Here is a 15,764-nt window from a genome sequence, read left to right as displayed (position 1 = left end):
TGTTTGGCTCAGGGTGGGTCAGGTGTCCCCTCCTGTTCCAATCATATATAGCCTAGGTGGGGATAGGGTGTGTTGTCATATACATGGCTACTCAGACCCACCAGATACTAGGGTTGGGGAGGGAGACATATACTAAGAAGCTATGGTGCTTCTGGGGTGTGGAATGCTAATGCTCTGGAACACAAAAAAGTTCATCAAAATAAGACGACTTCTATGTTTTATCCCAATAGCTACCCCATCTTCACCCTCCCCAGCCACCACCCCATACCCCACCTCCCAGCCCACTTTTCCACCTCCCTCACAACCACCTTGCCCCATTTGCCCACCCTCCCTATACCCCTACTCTTCCCAAACCCTCCCATACTTTCCCCCTTCCCTCTGAAAATTGATTTCCCATTGGGATTTTCTGTTCTACTTCACATTTCTGAATTTACTGAGGGCTTTGCAGCCAGATTCCCCTCCCACAGCGAAAGCAAGTTTCCCTCCTTGAAAAATTCACAGCTTTACACCAAGGACAGTCCCAATCCCCAGGCCTACGAAATATGGGAGGTCTTCTCTGCTGATGGGGTTCACAGTCTCTCCTGTCTCTTTGGGATTCTTGAGGGTCTGTTCCCTGGGACCCCACATCAGAACACAAGCTAACATCAGAGGGCTTCCAGTGGGGAGATGTCGGAGATGGAGCTCCTGCTGTGCATGTTGCTTCTGGTGGGGATGGTGTGGGCGCAGGTAGAAAGGGGGATGAGGGGCATGAGTAGGAGTATGTGAATGAAGCAGGGAGCTGGACAGGAAGGGGTGATGGTGAGACTCTGGATGCAGGCTGGAGGGTTCCAGGGAAATAAAACATGGTTGTTTCCACTGACCTGAGATCTCCCTCCCTCTGCCCACCAGAGGTGTAATTTTTCTGCTCCTCAGCTCCAGGAGGTTGCACAAAGCCTCTGCCCAGCTTCTTGGTGGCCTCTGTTCCTTCCACATCCTTTTGTCTTCTTCTTCCTCTTCCTGTGGTGCCAGCAGCTGTAGCAGAAGTAGCAGCAGCTCCTGCCTCCTCTTCCTCCTTGTGTGCTCCTTCTGTTTCAGCCCCACTGGCAGTGGCTAGATCTGATTCCTCTGTGACCTGGACCCACTCCCGCTTCCGTGGAGTCTCCAGCTCCTGGAGAAAAGTAGGCAGGATTAAGACCTATTCTGGGGGCAGCGAGAGGGTGGGGCAGGGAAATGGGGCCAGGAGATGGGGCAGGGACCAATAGAGGTAATCTTACAGCCCGGAGGAGCTTCCACCTCAGGAGGTCCCTTTCCTTTTGCATCTCTGCCAGGTTTGCTTGTGTCTGCCGCAGCCTGAAGGCTGCCTCCCTGCGCTCCATCTCCTGCTGCGCTGTGTGCTCCTTTAGGTCTGAGGCCAAGGCCTGTGCAGCGGACTTATGCAGTTTGGTGAAGTTCTGCAGCCAGTGCACCCTGCGCCCATGTAACTGGCTCTGCCTGCTGGCAAAGCGCATACCTAGGGCCAGGCTGCTCCAGGCACAGGCATCTTTGGCCTCACTGGGCACCGCGTTGTCGTCTAGGATGTCCCTGAGCTTGTTCTCCACCGCCTCCCAGGACAGGGCTATATTCTCGAGGTAGAACTCAGGGCCTTTTGTGTGCCCGGCCATCTTCTCATTGATGAAGGCCACAACATTGTTGTGCTGGAACCCACTGCTGGCATCGTCAGGTTTCAAGGCCATGATGGCCGAGGGCATTAGAGGGTTGGCTGGTTCTGTGGGATGAATCAACTAGTTGCTCTTTCCCGTCCCCTTTTGCCCCTCCTCCCTCAGTCTCTTCCCATCTTATCTCCCTGCCCTGCCCCGCCCCACCTCACCCTCCTCGGACCCTCATAAAGACACCCCACCTTACCCCGACTGGCCTTCCCACCATAGTACACTTCTCACCAGGCATCACTTCCCTAGCTGGTGTTAGTGGAGGTGTGGACCTATGACGCTTAATTAACTTACCAAAAAAAGAAAGCGCACCTCTCTTCCTCTAGGGGCTCGGAGGAAAGGAAGTCTTGGGGCCAACCCTCCAGGCCTTTACCCTGGGACTATTCCAACTTCCAGAGACAGTGGGGGTGGAAGGAAAGCATAAGGAAAGTCCCTCTCAAACTTCAGGACATAAGAGAACCTGCCACATTGTTGAAAGTCATCAAAGGCGGGAAACAACAGTAGTGGTCAGAAATATATAATCAAGTACGAAATATAATCAAGTACAAAAACTTTAATCCCCCACTCTCCACCCCACCATAATGGTTTATTCCACTTCAGGGGCCCCGCCCCTCTCAGAGGTGGAATGTTCAAGAACAGGAAAAAGCAACCCCCCCCAAGATTCTGCATCTCCTAATCCAGATGCTCCTGAACTAGAATATGAAGGTCAGCAATTTTTTTTTTATGTAAAGGGCCAGGTGGTAATCATTTGAGACTTTGGAGGCAAAAGAACTCTGTCCTAACTATTTGTAGCATAAAAGCAGTCGTAAAAAGTACTTGAAGAAATAAGTGTGGCTATATTCCAGTAAAACTTTATAAAAATAGGCAGCTGGCAGGATTTGGCCTGTACTTTGCCAACTTCTGGTCTAGACTCATATTTCCTGCATATCCCAAAGATACCGAAAATCTAAATATTCACCCTTTCCTACTAGAGATGATTCTCCTCCTATATTCCTGTGTTCAGTATAGAAACCTGAAAACTGTAAACACCACTTGCCTTTAATAACATTAGCAGATTGGCATTCGAGTCTTGTTGCTACTACCTTAGAAACATCTTTTGACATCCATTTCCATTTAGAGAATGCCTGCATTGACTTCTAAATAATCTCCCTAATTTTAATATCTTTCTAACTCCTAATCTTTCCTATGATTATGATATTTTCAAGCTTAAAAATATTTGATGACTTCCTGTGACACACTCCTTGGTCCAATACTAGAATCTTACTTTAGTTTACCTTTCTAATTTAACTCTCTTTATTCTCTTTTCTGTGCCATCATTTATACACTGAAGAGACTGGCCATGCAGAGATACACTCATTTTGGGTTTTAGTTTATTTTTCTATTTGAAAAATCAGAAAGTCATTATTTATTGTATAGAAATTATATTTTGTTCTATGAACTACATTGAAATAGATAGCATTTCTTCTTGAAGGTTCTTGTGTCAGAGAAAAAAAATGTATCAGGCATCAAAATATTACTTAAGAAGGTGGTTAAATCCCAGAGGTTTAACTCCCACTGTTTTAGGTCTCGTTTTATTTATTTATTTATTTTAAAGATTTTATTTATTTATTGGTCAGAGAGAGAGAGAGAGAGGGAGCACAGGCAGACAGATCGGCAGGCAGAGACAGAGGGAGAAGCAGAATCCCCGCCGAGCAGATAGCCCCTTGTGGGACAAGATCCCAGGATGCTGGGATCATGACCTGAGCGGAAGGCAGCCACTTAACCAACTGAGCCACCCAGGCATCCCTTAGGTCTCGTTTTAAACTGTTATTATTATTTTTTTCATTTCAGTTTGTGTATTTTAAATTATTAGTCTTAAATGGAAAGGGGTTTTTGTTTTGGCTTGTTCAGCAGTGACTTCTGTAGAAAGATCAATTCAGGAGATGATGTAGAAATTGGAATGGCAAGGAAATACAGGGAGATAGTGGAGTCAAAGAGACCCATTAGGGGATGTCACAGTAATTCAATATGTAAACAAAGGCAATGGATGTTAGAATGTAGAGAAGAATGTAGAGAACTCTTTGGTTGATAGAATTCATAGGAATGTCAGGGAGAAGGATGAGAAAATGAGTAGGGTAATTTCCAGATTTCTGATACACTGAAGGAACTAAACAGCGATGCTGTAGACTTAGATGGAGAATGAAAGAGAAGTTGTTTGGGAGGGAGTACACCTGTACACAAACTGATATTGAGATACCTAGGGGGCATCCTAGTAGAGATACCCCACAGGCAGTTAGATATATGAGTCTAGTACTTAGGAAAGACATCAGGACTGGAGATACAGTATTGAAAAGTGGATGCTGGGTACCAAGTAGTGGTTGAAATAATCCAGGGAGAAGATATAGAGCAAGAAGGACAGGGTGCTGAGGACAGTTCTCTTCTTACCACTCTCCACTCTCACTGATGGTTTTATAGCAGCTGACCTGCTTACTCCTTGGCCTTCTATGCTTCTGTCCTCAGAATATTTTTTACCCTTTTCTATTCCTTCCATAACTCTGTAAACATGGACTTCAGTTTGTGATCACTTGTAACTATATGCTACCATTCTTCCACTTCTGCTTATAAATACGTTTAGAAGATTAAAGTCATTCTTTTAAGTTTTTTTTCCAATTTATTTATTTTCAGAAAAACAGTATTCATTATTTTTCACCACACCCAGTGCTCCATGCAAGCCGTGCCCTCTATAATACCCATCACCTGGTACCCCAACTTCCCACCTGCCCTGCCACTTCAAACCCCTCAGATTGTTTTTCAGAGTCCATAGTCTCTCATTCCAGTTAGTGAGCATACAGTTTAGTATTAGTTTCACGTGTACAATATAGGGATTCAGCACTCCCGTACATCACCCAGTGCCCATCACAAGTGCACTTCTTAATCTCCATCATCTATTTCACCTGTTCCCCAGCTACCTCCACTCTGGTAACCATCAGTTTGTTCTCTATAGGTAAGAGTCCATTTCTTGGTTTGTCTCTCTTTTTTCCACTATGATCATTTGTTTTGTTTTTTAAATTCCACATATGAGAGAAATTACATAGTATTTGTCTTTCTCTGACTGACTGACTTTGCTTAGCATACTTTCTAGCTCTATCCATGTTGTTACAGCCAATGGCAAGATGTCATTCTTTTGTATGGCTGAGTAATATTCCATTGCATGTGTGTTTGTGTGTGTGTGTGTGTGTGTGTGTGTGTGTGTGTATGTATGTATGTATATATGTATCACATTATTCTTTTGTCAGTCTGTGGACATTTGGGCCATTTCCATAATTTGGCTGTTGTAGATAATACTGCTATAAGCATTGGGGTGCCTGTATCACTTTGAATTAGTATTTTTGAATTCTTTGGGTAGATACCTAGTAGTACAATTGCTGGATCATAGGATAGTTCTATTTTTAAATTTAAGTAGTTCTATTTTAAATTTAAATGGAGGAAAAACTTCCATACTACTTTCCAGAGTGGCTGCACTGGTTTGCATTACAACCAGCAGTGCTGGAGCGTTCCTTTTTCTCCACTTCCTTACCAGCACCTGTTGTTTCTTGTATTGTTGATTTCAGCCATTTTGATAGGTGTGAGATGATATCTTATTGTAGTTTTGACTTGCATATCCCTGATGATCAGTGATGTCAGCTGCTCATTTTTAAAATTGGATTATTCATTTTTTAAATTTTGAGTTTGGTAAGTTTTTTTTAATAGATTTTGCATACTAACTCTTTCTCAGATACATCATTTGCAAATATCTTCTCCCATTCCAGACATGGTTTTAGTTTTGTTGATTGTTTCCTTTGATGTGCAAAAGCTTTTTATTTTGATGCAGCCTCAATAATTCAATTTTTGTTTTTTGTTTCCCTTGTCTCTGGAGACATGCATAGAAAGAAATTTCTATGGTCAATACCAAAGTGGTTACTGCTTGTGTTCTACTCTAGGATTTTAATGGTTTCCTGTTTCACATTTAGTTTTTAATCCTGTTTGTATTTATTTTTGTGTGTAAGAAAGTGGTCCAGTTTCATTCTTTTGCATGTTCCTCTCCGGTTTTCCTAACATCTCATTTGTGGAGGAGACTTTTTCTAATTGAATCTTCTATACTGCTTTGTTGAAGATTAATTGACCATAGAATTGTGGGTTCATTTCTGGGTTTTCTATTCTGTTCTATTGATCTATGTGTCTATTTTGTGCCAGAACCAAACTGTTTCCACCAGTCAGCTTTGTAACATAATTTGTCATCTGGGATTGCAATGCCTCTAGCTTTGCTTCTCTTTTTCAAGGTCACTTTGGTAGTTCAGGGTCTTTTGTGGTTCCATGCACATTTAAGGATTGTTCTAGCTCTGTGAAAAATGCTGATGGTATTTTGATAAGGATTGGTAGGGATTGTTTATTGCTTTGAGTAGTGTAGACTTTTTTAACAATGTTTGTTCTCCAATCCATGAACATGCAATGTCTTTCAGTTTCTTTGTGTCATCTTTAATTTCTTTCATCAGAATTTCATAGTTTTTTTGAGTACCAGTCTTTCATCTTTTTAATTTTATTCTTAGGTATATTGTGGTTTTTGGTGTAATTGTAAATGGGATTGATTCCTTAATTTCTCTTTCTGCTGCTTCATTATTGGTCTATAGAGGTGCAACAGATTTCTGTATGTTGATTTTGTATCCTGCAACTTTACTGAATTGCATCAGTTTTAACAATTTTTTGGTGGAGCCTTTCAGGTTTTCATATAGAGTATCACGTCATCTGCAAATGGTGAAAGTTTGACTTCTTCCTTGCTGATTTGGATGCATTTTATTTTATTTTATTTTTGTTGTTTTTGTTGTCTGACTACCGTGACTAGAACTTGCAGAACTATATTAAATAATGGTGGTGAGAGCGGGCATCCCTGTCTTGAGCCTTACTTTAGGGGAAAACTCTCAGTTTTTTCCCCATTGAGGATATTAACTGTGGCTTTTTCATGTATAGCCTTTATTTTGTTGAGGGTTGTTTCCTGTAAACCTACTTTGTTGAGGGTTTTTTTTAAAATTTATTTTTTATTTTCAGCATAACAGTATTCATTATTTTTGCACCACACCCAGTGCTCCATGCAATCCGTGCCCTCTATAATACCCACCACCTGGTACCCCGACCTACCCTACCCCTTCAAAACCCTCAGATTGTTTTTCAGAGTCCATAGTCTCTCATGGTTCACCTCCCCTTCCAATTGAGGGTTTTTTTTTTTTAAAGATTTTATTTATTTATTTGACAGAGAGAAATCACAAGTAGATGGAGAGGCAGGCAGAGAGAGAGAGAGAGGGAAGCAGGCTCCCCGCTGAGCAGAGAGCCCGATGCGGGACTCAGTGGGTTAAGCCGCTGCCTTCGGCTCGGGTCGTGATCTCAGGGTCCAATTGAGGGTTTTTAATGAAGAATGATATTGTAGTTTGTCAAATGCTTTTTCTGCATCCATTGAGAGGATCATATGGTTCTTATCCTTTCTTTTATTCTTGTGGTATTATCAGATTGATTTGCAAATCTGAACCACCTTTGCTGCCCAAGAACAGATCCTACTTGGTTGTGGTGAATATTTCTTTTAATGTACTTTGGATTTGTTTTGCTAGTATTTCATTAAGAATTTTTGCATCCAGGGACACCTGGGTGGCTCAGTAGATTAAGCCTCTGCCTTTGGCTCAGGTCATGATCTCAGGGTCCTGGGATTGAGTCCCACATCGGGCTCTCTGCTCAGTGGGGAGCCTGCTTCCCCTCTCTCTCTGCCCATCTCTCTGCCTACTTGTGATCTCTCTCTGTCAAATAAATAAATATTTTTTAAAAATAAAATACCTTAAAAAAAGAATTTTTGCATCCATGTTCATGAGAGATATTGGCCTGTAGTTCTCTTTTTTAGGGAGTCTTTATCTGGTTTAGGTATTGGGGCAATGCTGGCCTCATAGAATGAATTTGTATGTTTTTCTTCCTTTTCTATTTTTTGAAATAATTTGAAAAATTTAGGTGTTAACTCTTCTTGAAATGTTTGGTAGAATTCTCCTGTGAAGCCGCCTGGCCCTGGACTTTAATTTGTTTGGAGATTTTTGATGACTGATTCAATTTTGTTGCTGTTTGTCAGTCTAAGTTTTCTATTTCTCCCTGTTTCAGCATTGGTGGTTTATATGTTTCTAGGAATTAATCCATTTTTTTCCAGGCTGTTCACAATTTGTTGGCATATAGTTTTTCATAATATTCTCTTATAGTTGTATTTCCGTGGTGTCAGTTATTATTTCTCCTCTTTCATTTGTGATTTTATTTGTTTCAGTCTTTTTTCTTTTGTATAAATCTGGCTAGAGGTTTATCAATTTCATTGATTATTTTTCCAAAGGACCAGCTTCTGGTTTCATTGATCTATTCTATTTTTTTTTAGTTTTTATATCATTTACATCTGTTTTATTATATTTTTATTTTAATTATACATTATTATGTAGCTATTATTAATTTATATTATATTTAATTAGCCAACTTCTAGTACATCATTAGTTGTTGATGTAGTGTTCAACATAGTTACATATAACACCCACTGCTCATCACTATATGTACTTTTCTTAATACCCATCACCTGGGTAGCCCATCCCCCTACCCATCTTCCTACTGTAACCCTCAGTTTGGTTCCAGGAGTCTAGTTTGTACAATGTAAGTTTTGCCCCTCTGGCTTTCTTTTGATGTCCATTTGATAACTGTTTCTCCTTGTATCTTTAGGTATAAAATGAGTCTTATTTAGGCAGCCTTATAGATGGGTTTTGTTTTTTTATCCATTCTGACACTCTATGTCCTTTGATTGTAGCTTTTAATCCATTTATATTCAAAGTAGTTATTGATAGGTATGAGTTAGTGCTATTTTATTACTTGTTTTGTTATTGTTTCTGGAGATTTTTTCTGTTCCTTTCTTTTCTTTGCCATTTTTGGTCTTACCTTTCCACTCAAAGAGACTCCTTTGGTATTTATTGCAGAGGGGTGGTTTAGTGTTCACAAACCCCTTTAGTTTTTGTTTGTCTGGGAAACTATCTCTCCTTCTAGTCTGAATGATAGCCTTACTGGATAGTGTACTCTTTGCTACAGATTTTTCTCATTCAGCAATTTGAATATATCATGCTACTTTCTTCTTGTTTGCAATATTTCTGTGAGATATCTCCAGATAGTTTTATGGTTGTTCTCTTGTAAGTTAAGGATTTGTTTTGTCTTGCTGCTTTTAAGAATTTTTCTTGATAATGATATTTTATAAATTTAATCCCAATATGTCTTGGTGTTGGCCTGCTTTCATTGATTTTGATGGGAATTCTCTGTGCTCTTGAGTATGGTTGTCTGTTTACTTTCCCGGGGCTAGGGAAATTTTCAGCTATTATTTCCTCAAAGTTTCTGCCCCCTTTTCTCTCTCTTCTTCTTGGACTCCTATAATATGAATGTTACTATGTTTGATAGAGTCACTGATTTCCCTAAGTCTATTCTCATATTCCATAATTCTTCTTTTTCTCTTTTGTTCAGCTTTCTTATTTTCCATTATTTTGTTTTCTATATCACTGGTTTGTTCCTCTGCTTCTTCCATTCTACTGTTCATTGCATCATGCCTATTTCCAATCTCAGTTATTGAATCGTCACCTCTGACTGATTTTTTAACTCTTTTATCTCTGTGGTAATGGTCTCCCTGATGCCTTCTATTCTTTTCTCAAGTCCAGCAAATAATTGTTGTCCATATAATTGTTGCTTTAAATTCTACATCAGTCTTATTACTTTTATCTGTTTCACTTAGATCTCTTCCGTGGCCTTATCTTGTTCTTTCATTTGGGATGAATTCCTTTGTCATGGCATTTTGTCTAAGACTCTGCTTTCTTCTCTGTGTTAGAAAAGCCTGTTATGTTTCCTGCTCCTGAGAGTAATGGCTTTATGAAGAAGAGCTCATGTAATGTCCAGGGTCTGGCACATCAGGATTTGTTTCCCATGTGTACTGCATGTGCTCTGCTGTTGTGTTCTGGCTGCTCTTTTCTTCAGACTAGACATCTACACAGGCTCTTCTTGCCTGCAGTTGCCAATGTTTGGTCCTTGGCCAGAATGTGGTGAGTTTAAACTAGGTGTACTCTGGTCTGTTTGTTAAATGAGACCTGACACTACTTTCACTAGAACTGAAGCCCTGCAGAACTCTCTGGTCTGGAGATATGGTGTGGGCTGGGGTTTCTGCTGGTTTCTGGGGAAGAGGCCTGTTGCACTGGGACTGAGAGAAGCTTGACTGAGAAGAACAGCCCCACCAGAGTATAAGATGTGGGGCTTGGTATAAGCATGTTAGGTAACTGGTGTTGGTGCTGTGCTGCATCCCTCAGGTGGCTCTGTGTTTATGCAGAGCGGCTAGGGAGGAAATGGTATCAGCTATTCGTGGAAATTCCAGAGGGGCATTTCCATGAATGCTGCCTCTCAAGGATGTGTCCCAAGAAGAGCAAATATCTTCCTGCTGTGTGTCCCAAGCATTTTTCAGATTGCTGTTTCCACACTGCCCACCTCCTAGTTATTTGCTTTCCTTCTGTCCAGGAACAATGCAGTGCCCTCTCAGCTCTATCCCAGCCAACCCCACTGACCTTTAAAACTCCAGACTGTAAGCCTCGGTGGTTGTAAAAACTCATGAAAATCAGCCCTTCTTGTTTGCCCAGGCAATGACTTTAGGGAAATGTTCTTCTTGTGTATTCCCATGTGTGCTCTATTCTCTTACCCTTCTCTATGAGCACAGCTCCCTCTCCTCCACAGCATCAGCAATCCACTTCTCCTTTAAAACATGTTTGTACTTCCTACCTTCTTTCATGTGGCTTTTTCTCTCTTTTTAGTTGTGGATTTTGTTTTATAAATCTTCCAGTTGATTTCTGGGGTATTTATAATGATTTGATAATTATCTAATGTGTTCATGGGACAAGACAAGCCTAGGGGTCCTTCTCCTCTGCTCCCCATTTTCTCTTCTCCCGCTAGTAATTTCTTTTTTTTCCAATTTATTTATTTTCAGAAAAACATTATTAATTATTTTTTCACCACACCCAGTGCTCCATGCAAGCCGTGCCCTCTATAATACCCACCACCTGGTACCCCAACCTCCCACCCCCCTGCCACATCAAACCTCTCAGATTGTTTTTCAGAGTCCATAGTCTCTCATGGTTTACCTCCCCTTCCAATTTACCCAAATTCCCTTCTTCTTTTGGAGAAGAGAGAAAATGAAGACAGGGAAACCTGTTAAGATGTTACTTTAATTGTGCAGGCAAAACATGATAACAGCTTGAACTGTGGCAGGATGTAGTTGAGATATCAGATAAGAAGAATTTTGAAACAGAATTAGCACAACTTGTTAAACAATTGTACACAAGGAATAAATATGGGAAGTGGAAAGGAGGATTATTTTGAGGCATCTGATTTGAGAAACTAGGTGCTGTGATTAGTGATGCCTCTAATCATAATAGATATTATAGGAAGAAAGACAGACAATAGGGAAGAGATAATAACTTTAGTTTGGGACTGGTAAGTGTCTTCATGACAATCATATGGATATGCTTGGCTACATCTTAGGAGAGAGGACAGAACTGGAGAAAAATATTATGGGCTTGGATGTCTTTAGCACGTGATTTGTGGTTGAGATTTAGTGCTAGAACACTTAGTGCTGGAGATGAATGTTAGAGGGAGAGAAGAATACAAACAAATAAAACATAGAAAGTAATCATGAGGCCTGGGGAAAGATGGGAAACTTTTTTGGAAATAGGTTGAGGACGATAAGACAGTAATATAGTAGTAAGGAATGATCAGAGATGTAGACAATCATAAGAGAGATATCTTAGAAGTAAGAAGATATTCAGAAAGTTGAAGGAAATTTTTCAAGCATCAAATAATGTATGGAGGTCAGATAGGATGAGGGTGAACAAGAGTTCATTAGATTTGGCTAATAAGATATCCTTAGTGAGAGTTGTGATAGAAATTCATTAGAATGTTAGGGCAGAAGCCAAATGATAGTGGGTCATAGAGTGGTGTTAGAGCAGCATGCAGAAATTTTGATTGTTGACAAGTCATTCAAAATCTTTGATAGTGACAGTTATAGTAAGTATGCAGGATTCAGAAACTAGATCTTGGTGTTATAGGGTATGACAGCTTAGTTGCTAAGACATTTAATAAATAATTACAGCACAAAGACAAGAGTAATACTCTGGCATCTACTGTATGGGGAGGGAGATAACTATATGTAAGAGAAGTGTGCTTTTGAAGAATTTGAAATGTAACTCAGGCAATAAAGCAAAACTTTTGTGAATACTATAGGAATAATTACAAAATAACATATTGCTAGATTTAAAAATAGTGTGATCTAAACAAAAAGCAGTGAAGAAATAAGAAATAGTTATTAGAGTTAGTGAAATTGGTTGAGGAAGTTTTCTAGGGGAGAGTTTTGTTTTTGTTTTTAACAGAAATGACAGGGTTCTCCAAAGGTTTCTGAAGAGCATTTTGGCTATGGTATGATGTGAAGATGATTGATTCTCTTAAAATTTTCTTCAACCAAATAATAAAGCAGGGGTTACTCATAAAATGTTGGGGATGATGGTGATGGCAGGGAATGTTTTGAGTTTACTCTGATTATTCCCTTACCTTTACCACATTTCAGTCAGTTATTGGCAGACAGATTTTAAACTAGCTACTTATTCCCTTAGGTGGCAGATTGCAATTACTTTCCTTGTGAATGGTTACTTAAACTTACCACCAGAAAGATCTGTAATTCTCAATTATCTATGAACGCATTATCTCATATATATAATTTTTTCTTGATTAAGTACCTGACTTAAATGCTCAACCCCCAAATAAAAGTTTGTTTTGAAATTAAAGTGTATGACATTTCAGTAATAAAATTTTATCTTAAGCAAGTAGGGTTTTTTATTGTTTTTGTTTAATTTTTAATTTTTTAAATAAACATATAATGAATTATTAGCCCCAGGGGTACGGGTCTGTGAATTGCCAGGTTTACACACTTCAGAGCACTCACCATATCACATACCCTCCCCAATGTCCATAACGCCCCCCTCCCTGTCCCCCTCCCCCCCACCATCCTCAGTTTGTTTTGTAACACTGAGAGTATCTTATGGTTTGACTCCCTCGCGATTCCATCTTGTTTCATTTATTCTTTTCCTATCCCCCAAACCCCCATATTCTTCTCTACTTCCTCATATCAGGGAGATCATATGACAGTTGTTTTTCTCTGATTGACTTATTTTGCTAAGCATAATACCCTCTAGTTCCATCCCTGTCATCACAAATGGCAAGATTTCATTTCTTTTGATGGCTGCATAGTATTCCATTATATATACACACCACTTCTTCTTTATCCATTAGTCTTTTGATGGACATCTAGGGTCTTTCCTTAGTTTGGCTCTTGTGGACATTGCTGCTATAAACATTCAGGTGCACGTGCCCCTTCGGATCACTACGTTTGTATCCTTAGGGTAAATACCCAGTAGTGCAATTGCTGGGACGTAAGGTGGCTCTATTTTAAACTTTTTGAGGAACCTCCATGCTGTTTTCCAGAATGGTTGCAGCAGCTTGCCTTCCCACCAGCAGTGTAGGAGGATCCCCCTTTCTCTGCATCCTTGCCAGCATCTGTCATTTCCTGACTTGTTCATTGTAGCCATTCTGACTGGTGGGAGGTGGCATCCCATTATGGTTTTGATTTGTATTTCCCTGATGCCGAGTGATATGGAGAACTTTTTCATGGGTCTGTTGGCCATTTGAATGTCTTCTTTGCAGAAAAGTCTGGTCATGTCCTCTGCACATTTCTTTTTTTTTTTTTAATTTCTTTTCAACGTAACAGAATTCATTGTTTTTGCACCAAACCCAGTGCTCCAAGCAATATGTGCCCTCCTCAATACTCATCACCTGGCTCCCCCAACCTCCCACCCCCCACCCCTTCAAAACCCTCAGATTGTTTTTCAGAGTCCATAGTCTTTCATGGTTCACATCCCCTTCCAATTTCCCTCAACTCACTTCTCCTCTCCATCTCCCTGTGTCCTCCATGTTATTTGTTATGCTCCACAAATAAGTGAAACCATACGAAAATTGACTCTATCTGCTTGACTTATTTCACTCAGCATAATCTCTTCCAGTCCCGTCCATGTTGCTACAAAAGTTGGGTATTCATCCTTTCTGATGGAGGCATACTACTCAGTAGTGTATATGGACTGCATCTTCCTTATCCATTCATCCGTTGAAGGGCATCTTGGTTCTTTCCACAGTCTGGCGACTGTGGCCATTGCTGCTATAAACATTGGGGTACAGATGGCCCTTCTTTTCACTACATCTGTATCTTTGGGGTAAATACCCAGTAGTGCAATGGCAGGGTCATAGGGAAGCTCTATTTTTAAGTTCTTGAGGAACCTCCACACTGTTCTCCAAAGTGGCTGCACCAACTTGCATTCCCACTAACAGAGTAAGAGGGTTCCCCTTTCTCCACATCCTCTCTGACACGCGTTGTTTCCTGTCTTGCTAATTTTGGCCATTCTAACTGGTGTAAGGTGATATCTCAATGTGGTTTTAATTTGAATCTCCCTGATGGCTAGTGATGATGAACATTTTTTCATGTGTCTGATAGCCATTTGTATGTCTTGATTGGAGAAGTGTCTGTTCATATCTTCTGCCCATATTTTGATATGATTATCTGTTTTGTGTGTGTTGAGTTTGAGGAGTCCTTTATAGATCCTGGATATCAACCTTTTGTCTGTATTGTCATTTGCAAATATCTTCTCCCATTCCCTGGGTTGCCTCTTTGTTTTGTTGACTATTTCCTTTGCTGTGCAGAAGCTTTTGATCTTGATGAAGTCCCAAAAGTAAATTTTTGTTTTTGTTTCCTTTGCCTTTGGAGACGTATCTTGAAAGAAGTTGCTGTGGCTGATATAGAAGAGGTTACTGCCTATGTTCTCCTCTAAGATTCTGATGGATTCGTGTCTCACGTTGATGTCTTTTACCCATTGCGAGTTTATCTTTGTTTATGGTGTAAGAGAATGGTCGAGTTTCATTCTTCTACACATAGCTGTCCAATTTCCCCAGCACCATTTATTGAAGAGACTGTCTTTTTTCCACTGTATATCTTTTCCTGCTTTGTCGAAGGTTATTTGACCATAGAGTTGAGGGTCCATATCTGGGCTCTCTACTCTGTTCCACTGATCTATGTGTCTGTTTTTATGCCAGTACCATGCCGTCTTAGTGATCACAGCTTTGTAATAAAGCTTGAAATCAGGTAACGTGATGCCCCCAGTTCCATTTTTTTTTTTTCAACATTTCCTTAGCGATTCGGGGTCTCTTCTGGTTCCATACAAATTTTTGGATCATTTGCTCTGGCTCTTTGAAGAATACTGGTGGAATTTTGATCGGAATGGCATTGAAAGTATAGATTGCTCTAGGCAGTTTAGACATTTTAACAATGTTTATTCTTCTGATCCAAGAGCATGGAATGGTCTTCTATCTTTTTGTGTCTTCTTCAATTTCTTTCATGAGTGTTCTATAGTTCCTGGAGTATAGATCCTTTACCTCTTTGATTACGTTTATTCCCAGGTATATTATGGTTCTTGGTACTATAGTAGATGGAATCGATTCTCTAATGTCCCTTTCTGAATTTTCATTTTTAGTGTATAAGAAAGCCACTGATTTCTGTACATTGACTTTGTATCCTGTCACGTTGCTGAATTGCTGTATGATTTCTAGTTGGGGGTGGACTCTTTTGGGGTTTCCATATAAAGAATCATGTCACCTGCAAAGAGAGAGAGTTTGACTTCTTCATTGCCAATTTGGATACCTTTTATTTCTCTTTGTTGTCTGATTGCTGTTGCGAGGACTTCTAATACTATGTTGAACAAGAGTGGTGAAAGTGGGCATCCTTGTCTTGTTCCTGTTCTCAACGGGAAGGCTGTGAGCTTTTTCCCATTGAGGATGATATTTGCTGTGGGTCTTTTATAGATAGATTTTATGAAGTTCAGGAATGTTCCCTCTATCCCTATACTTTAAAGCATTTTAATCAGGAACAGATGCTGGATTTTGTCAAATGCT

The 15,764-nt window shown here is 40.1% G+C and overlaps 3 protein-coding genes across 4 annotated transcripts in view; 2 read left to right on the top strand and 1 right to left on the bottom strand.

Moving 5' to 3' along the window:
- Positions 1–15,764, top strand: part of IL1RAPL2 (interleukin 1 receptor accessory protein like 2) — a 1,343,934-nt gene that overhangs the window by 690,744 nt on the left and 637,426 nt on the right. The gene's annotated exons all lie outside the window — the stretch shown is intronic.
- TEX13B (testis expressed 13B) lies at positions 645–1,712 on the bottom strand. Its single transcript, XM_044235748.1, is given in 3 exon segments — positions 645–910; positions 913–1,147; positions 1,254–1,712. Coding segments are annotated over 3 exon segments (960 nt in total).
- The window catches only part of LOC122897482 (Y-box-binding protein 1-like), a 28,624-nt gene continuing 15,126 nt past the window's right edge, over positions 2,267–15,764 (top strand). Inside the window, 1 exon segment of the mRNA XM_044235747.1 lies at positions 2,267–2,390. Coding sequence (XP_044091682.1) covers positions 2,267–2,390 — 124 coding nt within the window.

This window comes from Neovison vison, chromosome X (genome assembly GCF_020171115.1).
Source record: "Neovison vison isolate M4711 chromosome X, ASM_NN_V1, whole genome shotgun sequence".
Taxonomy (NCBI): domain Eukaryota; kingdom Metazoa; phylum Chordata; class Mammalia; order Carnivora; family Mustelidae; genus Neogale; species Neogale vison.
Note: the sequence above shows the minus strand (reverse complement) of the source record. Positions and strands in the feature narration are given on the sequence as shown.